This window comes from Plecotus auritus (assembly GCF_963455305.1).
Source record: "Plecotus auritus genome assembly, chromosome: 2".
Lineage (NCBI taxonomy): Eukaryota > Metazoa > Chordata > Mammalia > Chiroptera > Vespertilionidae > Plecotus > Plecotus auritus.
In genome coordinates, this window is record NC_137771.1 from 91674028 (window position 1) to 91691307 (window position 17280).

The 17280-nt window shown below is 40.4% G+C and overlaps 1 protein-coding gene across 2 annotated transcripts in view; it reads left to right on the top strand.

Moving 5' to 3' along the window:
• Positions 1-17280, top strand: part of BLOC1S5 (biogenesis of lysosomal organelles complex 1 subunit 5) — a 57098-nt gene that overhangs the window by 4262 nt on the left and 35556 nt on the right. For both annotated transcript variants that reach the window (XM_080655279.1, XM_080655280.1), the window contains exon 2: positions 5552-5634. In XM_080655279.1, coding sequence (XP_080511405.1) covers positions 5552-5634 — 83 coding nt within the window. The remainder of the gene's footprint in view (positions 1-5551; positions 5635-17280) is intronic.

Consider the following 17280-nt stretch of genomic DNA (forward strand, 5'->3'; position numbering starts at 1 on the left):
TTTGAGGGCTTCTGGCCCATGGGTGGGTGTTAGGGGTAGGGACTGGGAGACAGGAGCATCTTTCTGGAGGATGGAGTGTCTGATCTGAGTCTTGAGGAATAAAGTATTGGCAGTTAACAAAAGAGGGCAAGGTATTTTGGACTTTCGAACACCATGAGCAAAGGCATGCGGCCTACAGCAGCAGGAGTGTCTGGGAAATGAGGTGGAGTTCCATGGAAATCAGACCATAGAAGACTTTTTCTTCAATGGCAGAAAACTGTCCAATAATAAGTATGGGAATCGTGATTAGATTTGTATTTTAAGAAAAGCACTTGGGCAGATAGTCGTTGGTCCTTATCTTACGGATTGCATATTTATGAGTTTGCCTGTTTGCTAAGGTAAATTCATAACTCCAAAATCAATGTTGGTGGTGCTTTCATAGTCATTCCCACATAGGCAGAGTAGAGAAAAAAATTTAGTTGCCCTACGTGCACATTCATAGCTATGTTTGAACAACACGCCACTGCTTTTTGTTTCAGCTCTCATACAATAAACAAGTGTCCTTTTTGCTCTCTATTTAGTGCCATGTTCACTTTTATGTAACTTTTGTTGTTGGTTTTGCTGTTTAAAGTGGTTTCCAGGTATAGTGCAGAAGTGGCCCTAAACACAAGAAGGCTGTGATGTGCCTTAGAGAGACAATACATGCATCTATTGGAGAAGTTTCTTTCAGGTATGAGCTGCAGTGCTGTTTGCTGTGAGTTCTATGTTAATCAGCCATCTAGACAAAAAGAAGAAAATTCATCAATCTGTATGTGAGGCCACTTCAGAAAGTGCCAAGGTAACATTTATGGTGGTGTGATGAAGCAATGGAAAAAGCAGCTAAATTTGTGGATTTATGAGATGATGAACCATAGAGAAAGTGTAGTGGACAGCACTGTGTAAAGTTGAAAGCCAAAGAAATCTATAGTTCAGTTACCAAGGGCCAGGGAAATGTTAAACCCTTCTGGGCTAGTGCTGGCTGGCATTCTCAGAGGTGGTACAGTGTGAAAAAATGTTAGACTTGCCGATGAAGCAGGTTCTGCAGATCAGGAGGCTGTAGAACTTTAAAAATACCTGCTAAGTGTTATACAGGAAAAAATGTTATTGGAAGAGCTAAATTTGTGGATTTATGAGATCTTCAACACTGAGGCTGGTGTGTTTTACAAGGATCTTGGTAAACAAACCTATATGACACAGATAGCATTTTTGTTAACAAAAATATGAAGGGAGGTTTGCAGGAACCTAACCTCATGTTTCTTTTTTAAGAGCAATAGTTCAGTATTCTATAGTTCAGTGTTCATGGCAACTTTACAAACATAACTCTGCAAATCATGAGAATTGACTCTGTATGGAGTAGGTTATAGAGAGGTGCGACCAACTGTTGATGTAGTCCAAGTAGACAAGGAGGGATGGAAAAGGGGATGATTTGATTAGTTGTGAGGAAGAATAACATCCAAATGTTGACACCAAAGGTATAAACAGGAAAAATGGCAATGCAGTAAATTGTTCCTTAGGATATACAAGGCTTCACATATTACATTGAAGGCCTCCAAATTTAAGGCCAGAGTAAAAAACTTACTTAATGAGAGATCTGCAATTTACTATATTCCTCCTTGTTCCATAATCCCATAGCTTATTGATCTTCCATTAAAGTGATAATTCTATTTTTTTGTGTGAAGGGATATTTGTCTAACTCCCACAGTGGAGTATGAACTTTTGGAGAACAGAAGATGGTATCTTTTATCTTGTACTAGAGGCCTGGTGCACAAAATTCGTGCATGGGTGGGGTCCCTAGGCCTGGCCAGTGATCAGGGCAAGATTGGGGCCAGGCCGATCGGGGTCCAAAGGCCCTGGCAGGGTTGGGAGAGGAGGCAGTGGTAGCTGGGCTGGGCGCAGAAGGAATTGATGCTGGATGCTGATGCTGCCATTGTTAGTGCCCCGCCACCCTGTGGTTCCCCGCCTCCCCCCTTCCTCCTTCCCTCGCAGCTGTGCCGCCACTGCGGCAGGTGGGTGGCGGGCCGATCGGGGTCTGTCGGCCAGGGGGAGGGAGGGCATGGGAGGTTGGCCGCCAGCCCCAAGGAGGGAGCCAGCCCTTGGCCCCCTTGGGAAAGGGGCCCTGTCTGCCACCACCCATCCCCCGTTCCCTGACCTAGCCTGGGGCCTGGCCCCAATCGGGTGATGGGAGGGTGGGGGGAGGGGCCGCAGGAGGTTGGCCGGCTGTGGGGGAGGAACCATGGGAGGTTGGCCAGCCAGGGGAGGTTGGCTGTGGGAGCGCACTGACCACCAGAGGGCAGCTCTTGCATTGAGCGTCTGCCCCCTGGTGGTCAGTGCGCATTATAGTGACCTGTCATTGCAGTTGTTCGGTCATAACGGTAGCTTAGGCTTTTATATATATAGATATCAAGCAACAAAAGGATGCTTCCCATGTAGCTGTGTGAAAATATGTAGCTTAAATTTGTTTACATTATTTTTAGAGACTACGTATTTGTAATCCTTGGGACTCCAACAAACTCTGAATTATTATAATGTGCTTGTTTTATTATCCTATCCTATATAATAAAAGCCTAATATGCTAAGTGTCCATTCATCCTTTCAATCAATCAAAATGTAATATGCTAATGATATGCTAAGGTCGCTCAACTGCTCGCTATGACATACACTTGACCACCAGGGGCAGGCAGTCGACCAGTCGCTATGACATACACTTGACCATCAGGGGGCAGGCAGTCGACCAGTCACTATGACATGCACTGACCACCAGGGGCAGACAGTACAACTGGTAGGTTAGCTTGCTGCTGGGGTCTGGCCGATCGGGACTGAGCGAGACCGGCCAGACACACCCTGGAGCCCTCCCGTGGTCCCTTCCCTGCTGGCCAAACTCCCACATCCCTCCCTGGCCCCGATCGTGCACTGGTGGGGTCCCTCGGTCTGGCCTGCACCCTCTCGCAATCTGGGGGCCCTCAGGAGATGTCGGAGAGCCAGTTTGGGCCATATCCCGCTCAATGCAGGAGCTGCCCCTGGTGGTCAGTGTGCTCTCACAGGGGGAGCGCTGCTCAGCCAGAAGCTGGGCTCACAGCTGGCAAGCACAGAAGCAGTGGCAGGAGCCTCTCCCACCTCCATTGCAGTGCTAAGGATGTCTGACTGCCAGCTTAGGCCCGTTCCTTGTGGGGAGCAGGCCTAAGCTGTCAGTCGGACATCCCCCGAGGGCTCCCGGATTGCGAGAGGGCTCAGGCCGGGCTGAGGGACTACCCCCCCTCTCCCAGGTGGCACCGGGCCTCTAGTAATGTTATAACAAAACTAGTTAGTGGCTTAATTTCTACAGTAATGTGTGTTTCAGAATCTTCTCCCTCTGCCTGTCCCCTAAATCTGTACTATCTTAAATTCATGGTTTTAGAAGTGATCATTAGCTACTTCCAAACAATTTAATTATCTCACCAAAAGGTTAAGTAAATTCCCATTATATCAGGCCACAGAAATAGACCTCTCAAAATCAACAAAGCTTAATGACTTCTAAGTCACATAGAAAAATACATGTTAATTCATTTATGCACTCTGGACATGTAAATAATTTGGTCTCAAAGATGCTTGCTGGAGGAGAGAGATAATTTTAGTAAGTGATATGATGGAAATATATGCACTGGTTGCTTTGGGAACATACAATAGGGACATTCCTTGAAACCTAAAGGAAGCTAGATAGAATTAGTGAAAATTTTAAAGAAGTTTGATGTCTGAGCAGTTTTGAAGGAAGAGCACAGGGATTAGGGAATTGGGGAATGGTTCCAGGTGATGACAATAGTATGAACTGTGACAAGGATGCATGAGGCAGCATGGCGAGTTTGGAAAACTGCAGGTAGTTCAGAATTGCTGACAGGTGAGGTGATGAGGCTGGAACCAGACCATGGAGGCCCTTATGTGGCTTCTAAGGAGCTTGGAATCTAGTCTCACCCAGACACTGGTGGTTTATTGAGATGTGAATAAGTTCAATTGTCAAATAAGGTCCATAAATTCCTGCGTAGCATAGTCCTCACTTGGGCATTCACAATTCATGTCTGTATGATATAGACTCCCAGAAGATTGAAGGTAAAGGAATCTGTCTAACTTGATTTTCTCTGCTTCCCAAACTTAACTAAGTAGAATTTTTAAAAAAATTAATTCCTAGTATCTTCCCAGAGAACTGTTTTAGGTAATGAACCATTGAATGATTTAAGCAAAAGTAGTACTTTTATTTATATATTTTTACTTAGCATACTTCCTACAATGTATCCCAATAAAACTCATTAAAATAGAGAATTGAAATTTACCCTGTTGCATGTCTGCAAAAATAAGAAACTTGAGGAACAGATTATACCAGTGAGTGAATATGAATGGTACATGTTCTTATTTGGATATTTAACTCCTCCAGGAATTTTGAGGTTTACCCCTTAAACTATGTAGTTGTTACTAAGTAGAATGAATAGAATGACTCACCCAAAACAGTTAAAATTCAGAACTTTTTTTTTTTTAATTATGTCTTTTTCAGACCTATTAAAAAGTTCAGAGACTTATAATGAACACTGACCCACCATCTTACTAAGTAAACATTAAAAGACCACTGTGTGGGATGAATAGAGCACAGAGGTTTTTTAGAGCATGAAACTATTCTATATACTACAGTGTTGAATACATGACATTATACATTTTTCAACACCGAGAGTGAATCCTAATGTAAACTATTTACTTTGAGTGATAATAATGTGTCAATGTAGGTTAATTGATTGTAACAAATGTACCACTGTGGTGCAGGTATGTTGATAGAGGGGGGATTGTGGGTATGTGGGGACAAGAGGTATAATGGAACTCTGTGATTTCTGCTTAATTTTGCTACAAGCCCAAAGCTGCTATAAAAAAAAAAAAAATAAGTTTATTGATTAAATTTTTAAAAAGGGGAGCCAGTGTGTATCTTACTCAAATTGCATTCTTCTCCCTCCTCTAAAGGTAACCACTGCCTTGAATTTGGTATTTATTGTTTTCATACATTTCTTTGTAGTTTTATTTCTTCTGTATGTATCCCAAAAGGAAGTATCATTTTGCATATTTTTAAAGTTTATATAAATAGCTTTATCCTACTGACCTTTTTTGTGTACAACATAATATTTGTAGAATTTATCCATGTTCATAAATGTAACTCTAGTGTATTCATTTTACTTGCTGATGTATAGTATTTTGTCATGAATATGTTTAGGTTGTTCCCGTTTTTCTTTTGACATCACACTCATTTATAAGAGTCTTTTTCATTTGGGTAAGAGTTTTTCTAGAGCACATAGGTAGGCATGAAATTGCTAAGTATACTTGTCTTCAGCTTTATTAGATACTGCAAAATTGCTCTCAAAAGTACTTGTATCAATTTACTGGCAGTGGATACGATTTCCTCTTAATCCATTGTCTAAACTAGATTTTAACCTTCATATATTTATGGGAAATAGAAAGGTAAAGACAAGCTAGAGATTGTGCCACTTAACATGGATTAACCATGAATTTTATTTTGTCTTTATAGATCTTGGAGAAATTCATTCAAGGCTGTTAGATCACAGACCAGTTATTCAGGGTGAAACCCGTTATTTTGTGAAAGAATTTGAAGTGAGTATTTAAAATTTATTTTGTAAAAATACTGCCATAATTATTAGTGATTTTCATATATGGAAGGGACATTCTCTAGTTTTAAAATTTCTGATTTCTGCCAAAACCGGTTTGGCTCAGTGGATAGAGCGTCGGCCTGCGGACTGAAGGGTCCCAGGTTTGATTCCGGTCAAGGGCAAGTACCTTGCTTGCGGGCACATCCCCAGTAGGGGGTGTGCAGGAGGCGGCTGATTGATGTTTCTCTCTCATCAATGTTTCTAACTCTCTATCCCTCTCCCTTCCTCTCTGTAAAATATCAATAAAATATATTTAAAAAAATTTTTTTTCTGATTTCTGTTCATGGTTCATAAAACCTACAAAGCTTTAATAGTAATAGTAACAACTCTTAAGGAGCACAAGACTAGGTGGTAGGTGACTTGGGCTCAAGTTCTGTGACCTACTCTGGCATATTTAATGTCTGTTGACCTCAGTTTTTTTCATCTATGCCGTGACATATAGTGAAAAAAAGGTGTATTTTTTTGTTGTTGTTGTTTTAATATATTTTATTGATTTTTTACAGAGAGGAAGGGAGAGAGAGAGAGAGAGAGAGTTAGAAACATCGGTGAGAGAGAAACATCGATCAGCTGCCTCCTGCACACTCCCTACTGGGTATGTGCCCGCAACCAAGGTACATGCCCTTGACCGGAATCAAACCTGGGACCCTTCAGTTCGCAGGCCGACGCTCTATCCACTGAGCCAAACCAGTTAGGGCAAAAAAAAAAAGGTTTTAAATACTGATTGGTCTAGGTTTTCCAGACCCATTTTTTATATTTTTTTCTCAGTTGGGGCATCAGCATCCACCCAAAGCACTCAAGTTAAAACATGAGAATTATCCTTATCTATTCTCTCACCTCTAGGGCCCGTATTTAGTGACCACGTCTTCTGGATGCTACCTCATAAATCTCTAACCCTTTGACTTGTGTGCCTGCTTTATCAACCCAGTAAAATCCAATCTTTACCCCCTTGCCAGAGTGCTCTGACTTACCCTTTTATAATGTTTGTCTCCTATAGGATAAAGTCCAAGCATCATTCTGTGACCTGTTCCCTACTTTTCTGGTTTAACCAACTGCCACTCCACCTTGTGTGCTATGTTCCAGCAATACTGATACACCAACCCGCCATCCTATTTCATATTACTGTTGGTTTGTACATATATAATTGGTTCATTGTGCATTAAACTAACATCTCAAGCTACTTTTGGATAGATGGTAAATGATGTTACAAAAACAATTTTGTGATTCTGGGTAAGTTGGGGTTTATTTTCAAATGAGACTCCAAACAAGCAGGAAGTCTAAACCTGCCAAAGGAGAAAACCTTTTATCACTACAAAAAAGCCTGTGGTACAGAGCAATAACAATTGAGAGACAGCGGCAGCATTAGATACCATTTCTGAGTTCAACAGACTCTGTTACTCAAAATCTGCATATATCTACCTCAAAGAGTTGTTGTGAAGATTAAAGGGGTGTGTATGTGCAAGCATGCACATGTCTGTATGTGCGTGTTTTGGAATACTGTCTGGTACCTAGGAATAGCTGTTAGCTATCTTCATCATTATTATTGTTGTGGGATAACAATAATGTGGAAAATTCAGAAAATTACCCAGAGACTATTCCCTTGTCATACTATATAAAGATTATTACCAATTCTTTAGTGAGATTAAAGTAGAATAAAGTAGTGAGAGTAAAGCCTGGCTGTGTTCCCTGCCCAGTCTCTCAAAGCTGTGATCAAGGTGTTGTCCAGACTTTGTTCTTATTTGGGGCTCTGGGTTCTCTTCCTAATTCACATGATTGTGGCAGGACTCACTTCTCTGCTATGGTGGAATAAGGTTTCTCTGCTTGCTATCAGCCAGGGGCCCCTCTGAGCTACTAGAAGCCATTCACATTCCTTGCCACATGGCCCCCTCCATCTTCAAAGCTGTCAGTGGAGTCTTCGTCACATGGAATCCCTGTCGTGCTTGCCAAGAGGAGTCCAGTCCCTATTAAAGACTTGCCTGATTTAAGTCAGGCCCATTGAGGATAACTTCCCTTTTTTAAAGTCAACTGATTTGGGACCTAAAATATATCTGCAGAGTATCTTCAGAGCGGCACCTAGACTAGGGTTTGATTGCATAACTGAGAGAAGGTGTGTATACACTAGGGGTGGGGTCTCAGGGGCCATCTTAGAATTCTGCCTACCATAAGCTCTCATAAATACCTGATAGTTTTCTTGTTATCTACTTGCTTATTACCTGACTTCCTTCATTAGAATATAGGCACCATGAGAATAAGGACCTATTGTTTTTATTTTCTGTTGTATTCAAAATGCCTAAAATAATGCCTGCTGCATTGTAGATGCTTACTATGATTCAAAAGAATAAGTAGCAGAACTTGGACTAAAACTTGGGTTTTTGACATTCAGTGATATCATAAATCATCTTTTTCATAAGTCATCCTTTTTTGCCACTATGGTTAAATAGTAAATAGTTATTATTTTAAAAAATTTAGATATCCCTTTAAAGATCTACTTTATATGTATATTTTTAATATTAGTTGTTGATTTTAGAGAGAGGAAGGGAGAGAGAAATATCTGTTTGTTGTTCCACTTATTTATGCATTCATTGGTTGCTTCTTGTATGTTCCCTGACTGGTCGAACCTGACACCTTAGTGTATCAGTAACTGACTGAGCTATCCAGCCAGGGAGATCTACTTTATACTAAAAGAAGCATAGAGTTTTGGCATAATGGTGAATTCTCTAATTCAATTCCCTCACTGGCTGAATTATCCCTAGAATATAGGTGTCATACTTCAAATAATGTAGATGTTTTCTATGAAATGAGTCTTGAATGGAGAAGAAAGAAGTGTTACATTTATGCTGCTGAGTATGCTCTATTCAAGAGCTCAGTTCCTGTTGAAGCCAATACCTCTTTTAATTAGGATGGAACATAGTTGCCAGGAGCATGTCTGAAAGGAGAGGAATTATAGTCAGTCCTCTGTATCCGTGGGTTCTGCATCTGCACATTGAAAATATTCAGGAAAAAAGTTAAAGTTGTTGGTGTGTATTATATAGTTAGGCCTATGATGGTTGTGTCTATATTGAACATGTACAGACTTTTTTTCTTGTCATTATTCCCTAAACCAGTGGTCAGCAAACTGCAGCTCGCAAGCCACATGCAGCTCATGAGCCACGGTTTGCCACTCTGTTGACTAATGAGTTTGCCGACCACTGGGATAGGGGCTTCATCACAAGGAACAACAACAGCCTGTAATTATTGGAATCGAGAGTTTAGGTCAGTGGTCAGCAAACTCATTAGTCAACAGAGCGGCAAACAGCGGCTCGCGAGCCGCATGTGGCTTGCGAGCCGCAGTTTGACGACCACTGCCCTAAACAATGCAGTATAACAACTATTTATAAAGCACTTACATTGTGTTATGTATTTATTATAAGTAATCTAGAGATGGTATACAGTTTACAGGAGGATGTGCTTAGGTTATTAGGTTATATGCAAATACTATGCCATTTCATGGAAGGGACTTGAATGTTTTTGAATTTTGGTATCTGCAGGGGTTCCTGGAACCAGTCCTTCACTATACCAAGGAATAGTTGTATCTACACTCTACATTGTTAAGCCCTCTAAGATCTTTTTAGAGAAGAAGCTGTGTTAAAGAGTAGAAAAAACATGGGCCTTGGAGCTTGACATAGCTAAGGTGTGGAAACAGCCCAAGTGCTCATCAGTAGATGAGTAGATAAAAAAGCTGTGGTACATGTACACCATGGACTACTTTGTAGCTATTAAAAAGATGGATCTCTTACACTTTGAAACAGCATAGAGAGACCTGGAGAATATTATGCCAAGCAAGATAATCCAGTCAGAGAAAGAAAATATCACATGATTTCTCACTCATGTGGAATCTAATGGACAAAACAAACTGATCAACAAACAGATCCAGAGACAGAAGCGTAGAACAGACTATGAGTCTCAGGGAAGGTGGGTTGGGAGAGATAAACCAAGGGACTTTTATGTATATATGCATAACCCATGGACATAGACAATAGTGTGGTTAAGTCTGGGGAGGAGGGTGTAGGTGTGAGGTGGAGGAGTCAGTGGGGAATGAAAAGGGGACATATGTAATACTTCAACAATAAAGATAAAAAATTTTTTTAAAGAGTAGAAAAAACATGGGCCTTCAAACTTGACATATCTGAGTCCAAGTCCTGGCACTCTTCTTGCTAGTTATGATTACTTGCTTTACTGAGGCTTAGTTTCCTTATTTAAATAAATGGGAATAATGTATACTACAGAAGTTTTGTGAGGATTAAATAGAACATCATTTTTTAAAAATCCCTGGTATATAGGTATTAGACAAATCTTGGTAACTTATTAAGAGAAAATGGTAGCAAGTACAATCAAATAAATATGTATTAATTCAGAATTTACAATAATTTTTATGAATTTGGGTTCAATGTTTGATGTCTTAGGGAAAATAGGGATTTGCTAAGCAAGTGATATAAGCATTATCTAAGGAATATGTTTACTAAAAAATAAAATTTCACCCTGGGTATGATAGATACAAGGCTATAGAAATGTTTTAAAGCCCTTATTTTGTGTGAGACAGAATGTCAGAAACTAATACTATATTGGTAAATGAGACAGACACAGACCCATTCTTCATGAAGCAAGGCATTCTTTTTTTCTTTTTAAAATATTTTTGTTGAATTTTAGAGAGAGAGGAAGGGAGAAGGAGAAGGAGAAAGAGAAACATGGACATGAGAGCAAAATATCAGTCAGCTGCCTCCTGCATGCACCCTACACCAGGGATTGAGCCTGCAACCCAGGCATGTGCCCTGACCGAGGAATCAAACCAGCAACCTTTCAGTGCATCGGTTGACAACCAACCAACTGAGCCACACTGGCTAGGGAGCAAGGCATTCATATATTGTCCTTGAAGAATGGTCTCTGGAGGGCTCAAAAATATTTTGTCAGCTAAGTTTGAGCTATTATCTTCAACTAAATATATTTTCTTGAAATGTACCTGGTCCAATCTTTTCACGCAGTGACCTCCCCAGTTGGTCTTCCTGAGGTGTAGTGTATGAAAACTTTACATATTAGGCTCTGCTACCTTTTATGTATATTATATTCCTAGTATTTTCCTCAAATTAGAAAAGAAAAGCTAAAAACACTGTAAAGACTTTAGAGTTAAAAGGATATCTGCATTGTTTACAGTTCTCTTCTATCTTGGTTCAAACAATAACATCCTCTAATTAGTCCATGTGGTCTTCACCCAGATTGCATGGCTGAACAGAGGAATGGTGAAGCAGAGCTAGCTGTCAGTACTTCCTAGAAGTTTCATCTGCTTTTATACCATTTAAATGTAGTTCACTTTAAGAAAAACTGCCTAGTATTTAAAACTGAAGTTGTTTATAGTTTATATATTTAAAAAAGTTAATGCACATGGCAATAATCACCTTTTTCTTTATAAAATTTTATTTCTAAAAGAAGGGAATAAGTGCCACATGGTGGCAGCATTACTTAAATTATTGAAGTTCTATTATAATATTTTATGCTTTCTTTTTGTTTTTGCTAGTATTTTTGGGCAATTGACTCTCTTTCTCCCAACTTTATACAAATCTTTTCTTCCCTTGATTCCAGTGAGCATTTTGAACAGTGAGCATCAGTTTGATAGTGTCTGTGGGTAGAGACATTATCTTCTGCACCTTTGTCTTTCTAGCCACAAGGAGATGTCATGGCCTCTCTCACATAGAACAGAGGAGAGAAGCATGTTAGTCAATACTTATGAAGTGCTTGCTATGGGGTGTGTAGTCCTGTACAAGTTTCTTATTTTTAGCAAACTTCATTCTTTGAATGCTTTATTGAATAGTTATTGAATATCTAGGTATATCGGTAAGGGATGTATTTAGTTACCGGTAACAGACACCTGAAAAATAGTAGCTTTAACAAGTGCTTATTTTTCTCTCACACTACCCAGAACGTAGGGCTGTTATGGTGGCTCTATGATGTCAGCTCTCTTTCTGATTTTTTTCCTTCTATCTCCCTGAGGTGTTGCTCTTATGCTTATGTTTACAAGGTGGCTGTGGAGCTCCAACCTTGACATCTGCATTTCATGTAGCAAAAAGGAAGGCAGGTGTAAAACATCTAGCAATGACACATTTGCCACTCCAAATAATATTCGATGTTGCTAGAAAGAAAGGAGAGGAGAATGGACCCAGGACTATCTGTCACACTGGATATGTAAAAATAAGAAACAGTCTCTACCTGCAGAAGTTTACAGTCTAGGGACAAGAAAGACATATAAACAAAGAGATTTAATGGTGGAAGTATGATGATAAAATAGGCACAAAGTACTTGGGATCACCAAGGAGGAAACAACTCCCAAGAGAGCTGGGAGGAAACTTTTCATAAAGGGGGTGATGTTTGAGCTGAGAAAGAAAAACATATTATCCTGATAGGAAAAAAGTGGGAGGAAACTTTTCATAAAGGGGATGATGTTCGAGCTGAGAATGAAAAACAGATACTATCCTGATAGAAAAAAAATGGATGATTAAAATTAGAGGCAAAAAAAAATTTCAAATAAGTATAGTTATTATGGATTTGGGAGGGATTGTGTTGATGAGTTTGAATATAGATTGAATTGATCAAGAGAAAGTCCCTTAAAAGGCAGCACAGGCTAGAATTTCACTTGACATCCTAAGTTCTCATTTTTAGTTAGATTATTAGAGTAACTGTCATATTATGAAATATCAGTATGCAGTCTGTCCCATATACCATGTAATAAGTATATGTGTACACAATATGGTTTTGAATCTTAAAGACTAACCGATTTTGTAATTGAAAGAAAATTTTAAATTATTGGTTTCTCATTTCCTCTCTAATATTATCAAATTAAATTGTTAATATATATATTATAGTAACTGTACTAATCATATCTAATAAAGAGGGAATATGCTAATTGACCCTCCCGCCGTTGCAAAGATGGAGGCACCCACAGCCAATAAGGAGGGAATATGCTAATTGACTGCCCTGCCCTCAAAGATGGTGGCGCCCACAGCCAATAAGGAGGGAATATGCTAATTGACTGCCACGCCCTCAAAGATGGTGGCACCCATAGCCACAAGATGACGGTGCCCATTCCCCTCAGCCCCACTACACACCTGCCTCCAGAGTCCCCCAGTCCTCTCAGCCCCCCAGCCGCCCAGGGCCGGCTCAAGGCACAGGCAAGCCTCGGATGGCGGCTGCCCAGCCGCCCAGGGCCACTGAGGCTCAGGTAACCAGGGCCAGCCGAGGCTTGCACTGCCGGCAGTGGCAGCAGCAGAGGTGTGATGGGGCGTCACCTTCCCCTGATTGCTGGGTCGCTTCCCACCCCTGAGGGCTCCTGGACTGTGAGAGGGGGCAGGCTGGACTCAGGGACCACCCCCCCCCTCCAGTGCATGAATTTTCATGCACCGGGCCTCTAGTCTATATGTGTGTGTGTGTGTGTGTGTGTGTATATATATATATATAATATATATATATATATATATATATATTATATATATATATATATATATATATATATATATATATATATATATATACACACACACACACACACACACACCTAAGTGACCGAATGACCCAACAGTCACTATGACATGCACTGACCACCAGGGGGCAGTCAACTTGGATGGATGAAAAGAGAAATAGGCGATTGAGTCTCTGAAAGATTGCAAGCAGGTGGGGCTGAGCTGCAGTTCACATTGGGAGGCTGGGCCATTGCTCCAAATTCCGCTGCTCTCGAGGCACCACTCTAGAGGTGTGGCACCCCCGACCCCTGTCAACCCCTCCGGCTGGCCGTGTCCTCCCAGGGCAGCTGCGACTGTGGGACGGAGGGAGGGAAAAAAGAGACCACAAACTCCTTCCCTAGCGCACGCCTCCTCCTATCAGACCAGAGCCACCCCAGGACTTGCAGGAGTGTGTGTGAAGTGGGCGGCCTTGCCATGCAGCTATGGTGACTCCCCAGCCTGCCCTGGGTGCCCCTCAGGCACTCACTCCACTTCTCCGAGCCTCAGCCTGAACCCCTAGCAAGGCCGCGGGAGCTCTGCCCTAGGACCCACTTCTCCATAGCTGGGTGCGGCAGACCAGGGAATGCTAAGGGCGGTGGTGGAAAACGGGGGCAGATGCTTAGCTGACTGGGATGAGTGGGGCCAGGATGAGTGGGAGCGGCCACCTGTCGCTTCTTGCACTACTATATCCCTCGGGATGTTGGATGCCCGTTTCAGCTCGATCCCCGCAGGCCACACCAAGGGACCCCACCGGTGCACGAATCCGTGTGCCAGGCCTCTAGTATTATTAATAATTGTAAACATTTTAAAGTGCTTAGTTGCCAGGCACTGTTTGAAGCACATTACATGAGCACTTACTATTACTTTCAACCTAAGAAAAATTAACTGTACAGTAGGTCCTCGGGTTATGTTGGAGATCCATTCCTACGGTGCGATGTAACGCGATTTTCACCATAAGTTGGAACCCATCTACATAAACACCTACGTCACTCACATGGAGCACATACACAACAGTAATGAAGAGAAACAGTAAAAAAAATTTAAAAGAAAGATAATTCCTGACCTTCACTTGTGGTAAATAAATAATAAAAAACATAAAGCACATATGTACATACGTCAAAAATGATGGAACTTTATTTATAAACTAGAGGCCCGGTGCATGAAATTCATGCACTGGGGCAGGGCTGAGTGTCCCTCAGCCCAGCCTGCGCCCTCTCGCAGTCCAGGAGCCCTCGCTTCTTACCACCCACCTGCTCGCTGTACCTTACTGCTCGGCTCACTGCTCCTTAGTGCTGCTGTGGAGGCAGGAAAGGCTCCCACCACCGCCGCTGTGCTCGCCAGCTGTGAGTTTGGCTTCTGGCTGAGCTGGGCTCCCCCTGTGGGAGTGCACTGACCACCAGGGGGCAGTTCCTGCGTTGAGCGTCTGTCCCCTGGTGGTCAGTGCGCATCATAGCAACCTGTCATTCTGGTTGTTCCGCCATAATGGTTGCTTAGGCTTTTATTATATAGATACTGTAAATGGGAGATGGCGACGTAACCACGAAATGACGTACGTTGAGTCCGACCTAACCCGAGGACTTGCCTGTATATGAAAATTTTCAGGTACTTTATATTGGAAACCAGGTGCTGAGCTTTGTTTTGAGAATTTTCGCCCCAGAAATAAAATGAATATATAAATAAAATGATGTTATAGTTTTCCTTTTGTAATAGGTGTCAGTAGTATCAATATTAAAAAGCACATACCAGATGGTAAGTTTAAGGGCAGAGACTATTTCTGACACCCTGTTTCATGTAACATTATCATTGGGTCTATTTGTTGTATAATTTAATTATTGTCATTAATAGGCTATTAGAGAGGTGAGACTACAAATTCACTTGCTACAATGTGTGACTGCCAAGTTGCCTGCTACCAGAAATAACTCTTTCAATAACTCTTTAAATAAAGTGGTTCTTAACTTTAGGAGGTCATGACTCCTTGGAGAATTTTCCCTCCCAGAAAAATACAAAGAGGACATATACATTCAAGTTGAGTGCAGTTTCAAGGGGGTTCTAGAACCCCAATCCCAACCGTGGACCCCAGGATAAGACTTATACTCTGAATGGAGCTGAAGAGTTCCCCTGTCTGTTCATTGTTGCCTTTCTGTTTGAATTGAGATACCATTCTTTTGTATAAACAAAATCATGAGAACAAAAATGCCAGCTTTTCTAAACACTAAAACAAATAGACCACATAAAGTTTATATATATTATGTGTGTGTTTATGAATGACTCAAAGTGAGATGAGAAAATTCCGTTATTCATTGTTTAGGAAGGAAAGAATTAAAAGTATACATATGTACACATATATATGTTTATATACATTTTATATATGCATGTGTGTATATACACACGTATACAGTATATGTTGATGGATGTGTGTGGATGTATATCCTTATACTTAAAACAATGGTGGAATAAAAAAATTTAAAGAATTACCTAAAGAGAGAGTGATAGAGGGAATAGAATGTAAAGGATAGGGATAGAAGCTAGACTTTTTTGAAGAGAGAATTTTGGAGCCATGTAAATATTTTACATAATTAAAAGAAAGTTAAATTTTAATGAGCAGTTCTCTCCAAATCAAGTGAAAAATTTAAAAAAGCAAACCTATGTTTGTAGATGTTGGTATTGCCATGCAGAGAGAAATTATCCCAAGTAACTTTAAAACACAGTAATGTGACTACATTTCTAGAGGAATATCCCCTTCAGAACAACAACAAAAATAACCTTAAAACGAAAAAATAGTTTTCAGTAATCATTTTGTTGATGCTAGTATTGGTATTATTTGTTTAAATTGGTAATAAAGTAAATGAGTTTTTGTATTGGTGGTTTGAGAACTGGAAAGAGATGTAGCAGAGAAGGGTAATTAAAAACCCTGTAGTCCTGAATTTAAGTTTGACTAATGAGTGAGAACTTAAAAAGTATCCTTTCTTTTTAAAAATAGTTATCTCCTAGCCTTGTCCACTGAAAGTTCTAGAAATAATGACCAAGCCAGTAGAGTGAACACCCCTAGTGCTCAGTCTCCAAATATTATTTGTAAATACTAGTGGTATTTAGAGACTTACTGATTCCAAGTCTGAGTCAGGAAATGTACAGATGAGCCTGGAGCATCAGGCCATACCAGAAGTAAAGAAACTACTAAAGAACATTTGAGTTTTGTCTAAAGCAGGGGTGGGGCCCGTCCAGCCCATGAGCTGTGTAAGACCCGTGAAATCATTTGGTCCAGCCCTGCCAAGGCATTAGGTGTGAGTTAATTAAATGCTTGATCAAATATAGCAAGATAATTTTTAAGTTGATAATTTTGTATGGCCCGTGAATGATGTTATAAATATACAAATAGCCCTTGGCAGAAAAAAGGTTCCCCACCCCTGGTCTAAAGCATTCCAGAACCAACTTGAATAGGCTCCCACTGGACAAAGGACAATTTAACCACCAAGAAGGAGAAATACTATAATGGATGAAAAACTGCAAACATTTTTTAATTTTTGAGTTACAGGAATATGTAAAAAAAAAAAAAAAACAAACAAAAACCTTTAGAGAATACTAGGGAACCAAATAATTGTTTTAGGGAAATGATCAGGTGTTTTATTTTGCCTTTCATATAATGAGCAATCTTCAGAGTAGCCAAATAGTCGATGAGGGGAAATTTTTCATTTTGGAGGTATTCCTGCTGATAAATGAAGACAGAATGCTAGCAACGTCCTTTCGAAAGTACACAACCAACCTTTGAAATGTTCTTTATAAACAAAATATAAAACCCTGAATCTGATCAAGCCTCTAGTTTTAACTACTAATTTACAGGAAAGAGAAGAGACAAAGGAACATGTTCAATTACACCATGGGGATTCATTCAGCAGAAAAACAGACTGTGGGAAACTGCAGAATAAATGACTCACTTTTTTTTCCCAACAAATTGCAAAGGGAAAAAATATGATGAAGGACAAATCTATAGATTAAAAAAGATTTAAGAAACATATTAACCAATTGCAATGTAAGAATCTTACTTCAATTTTGTTTTAAACAAACTGGAGGAT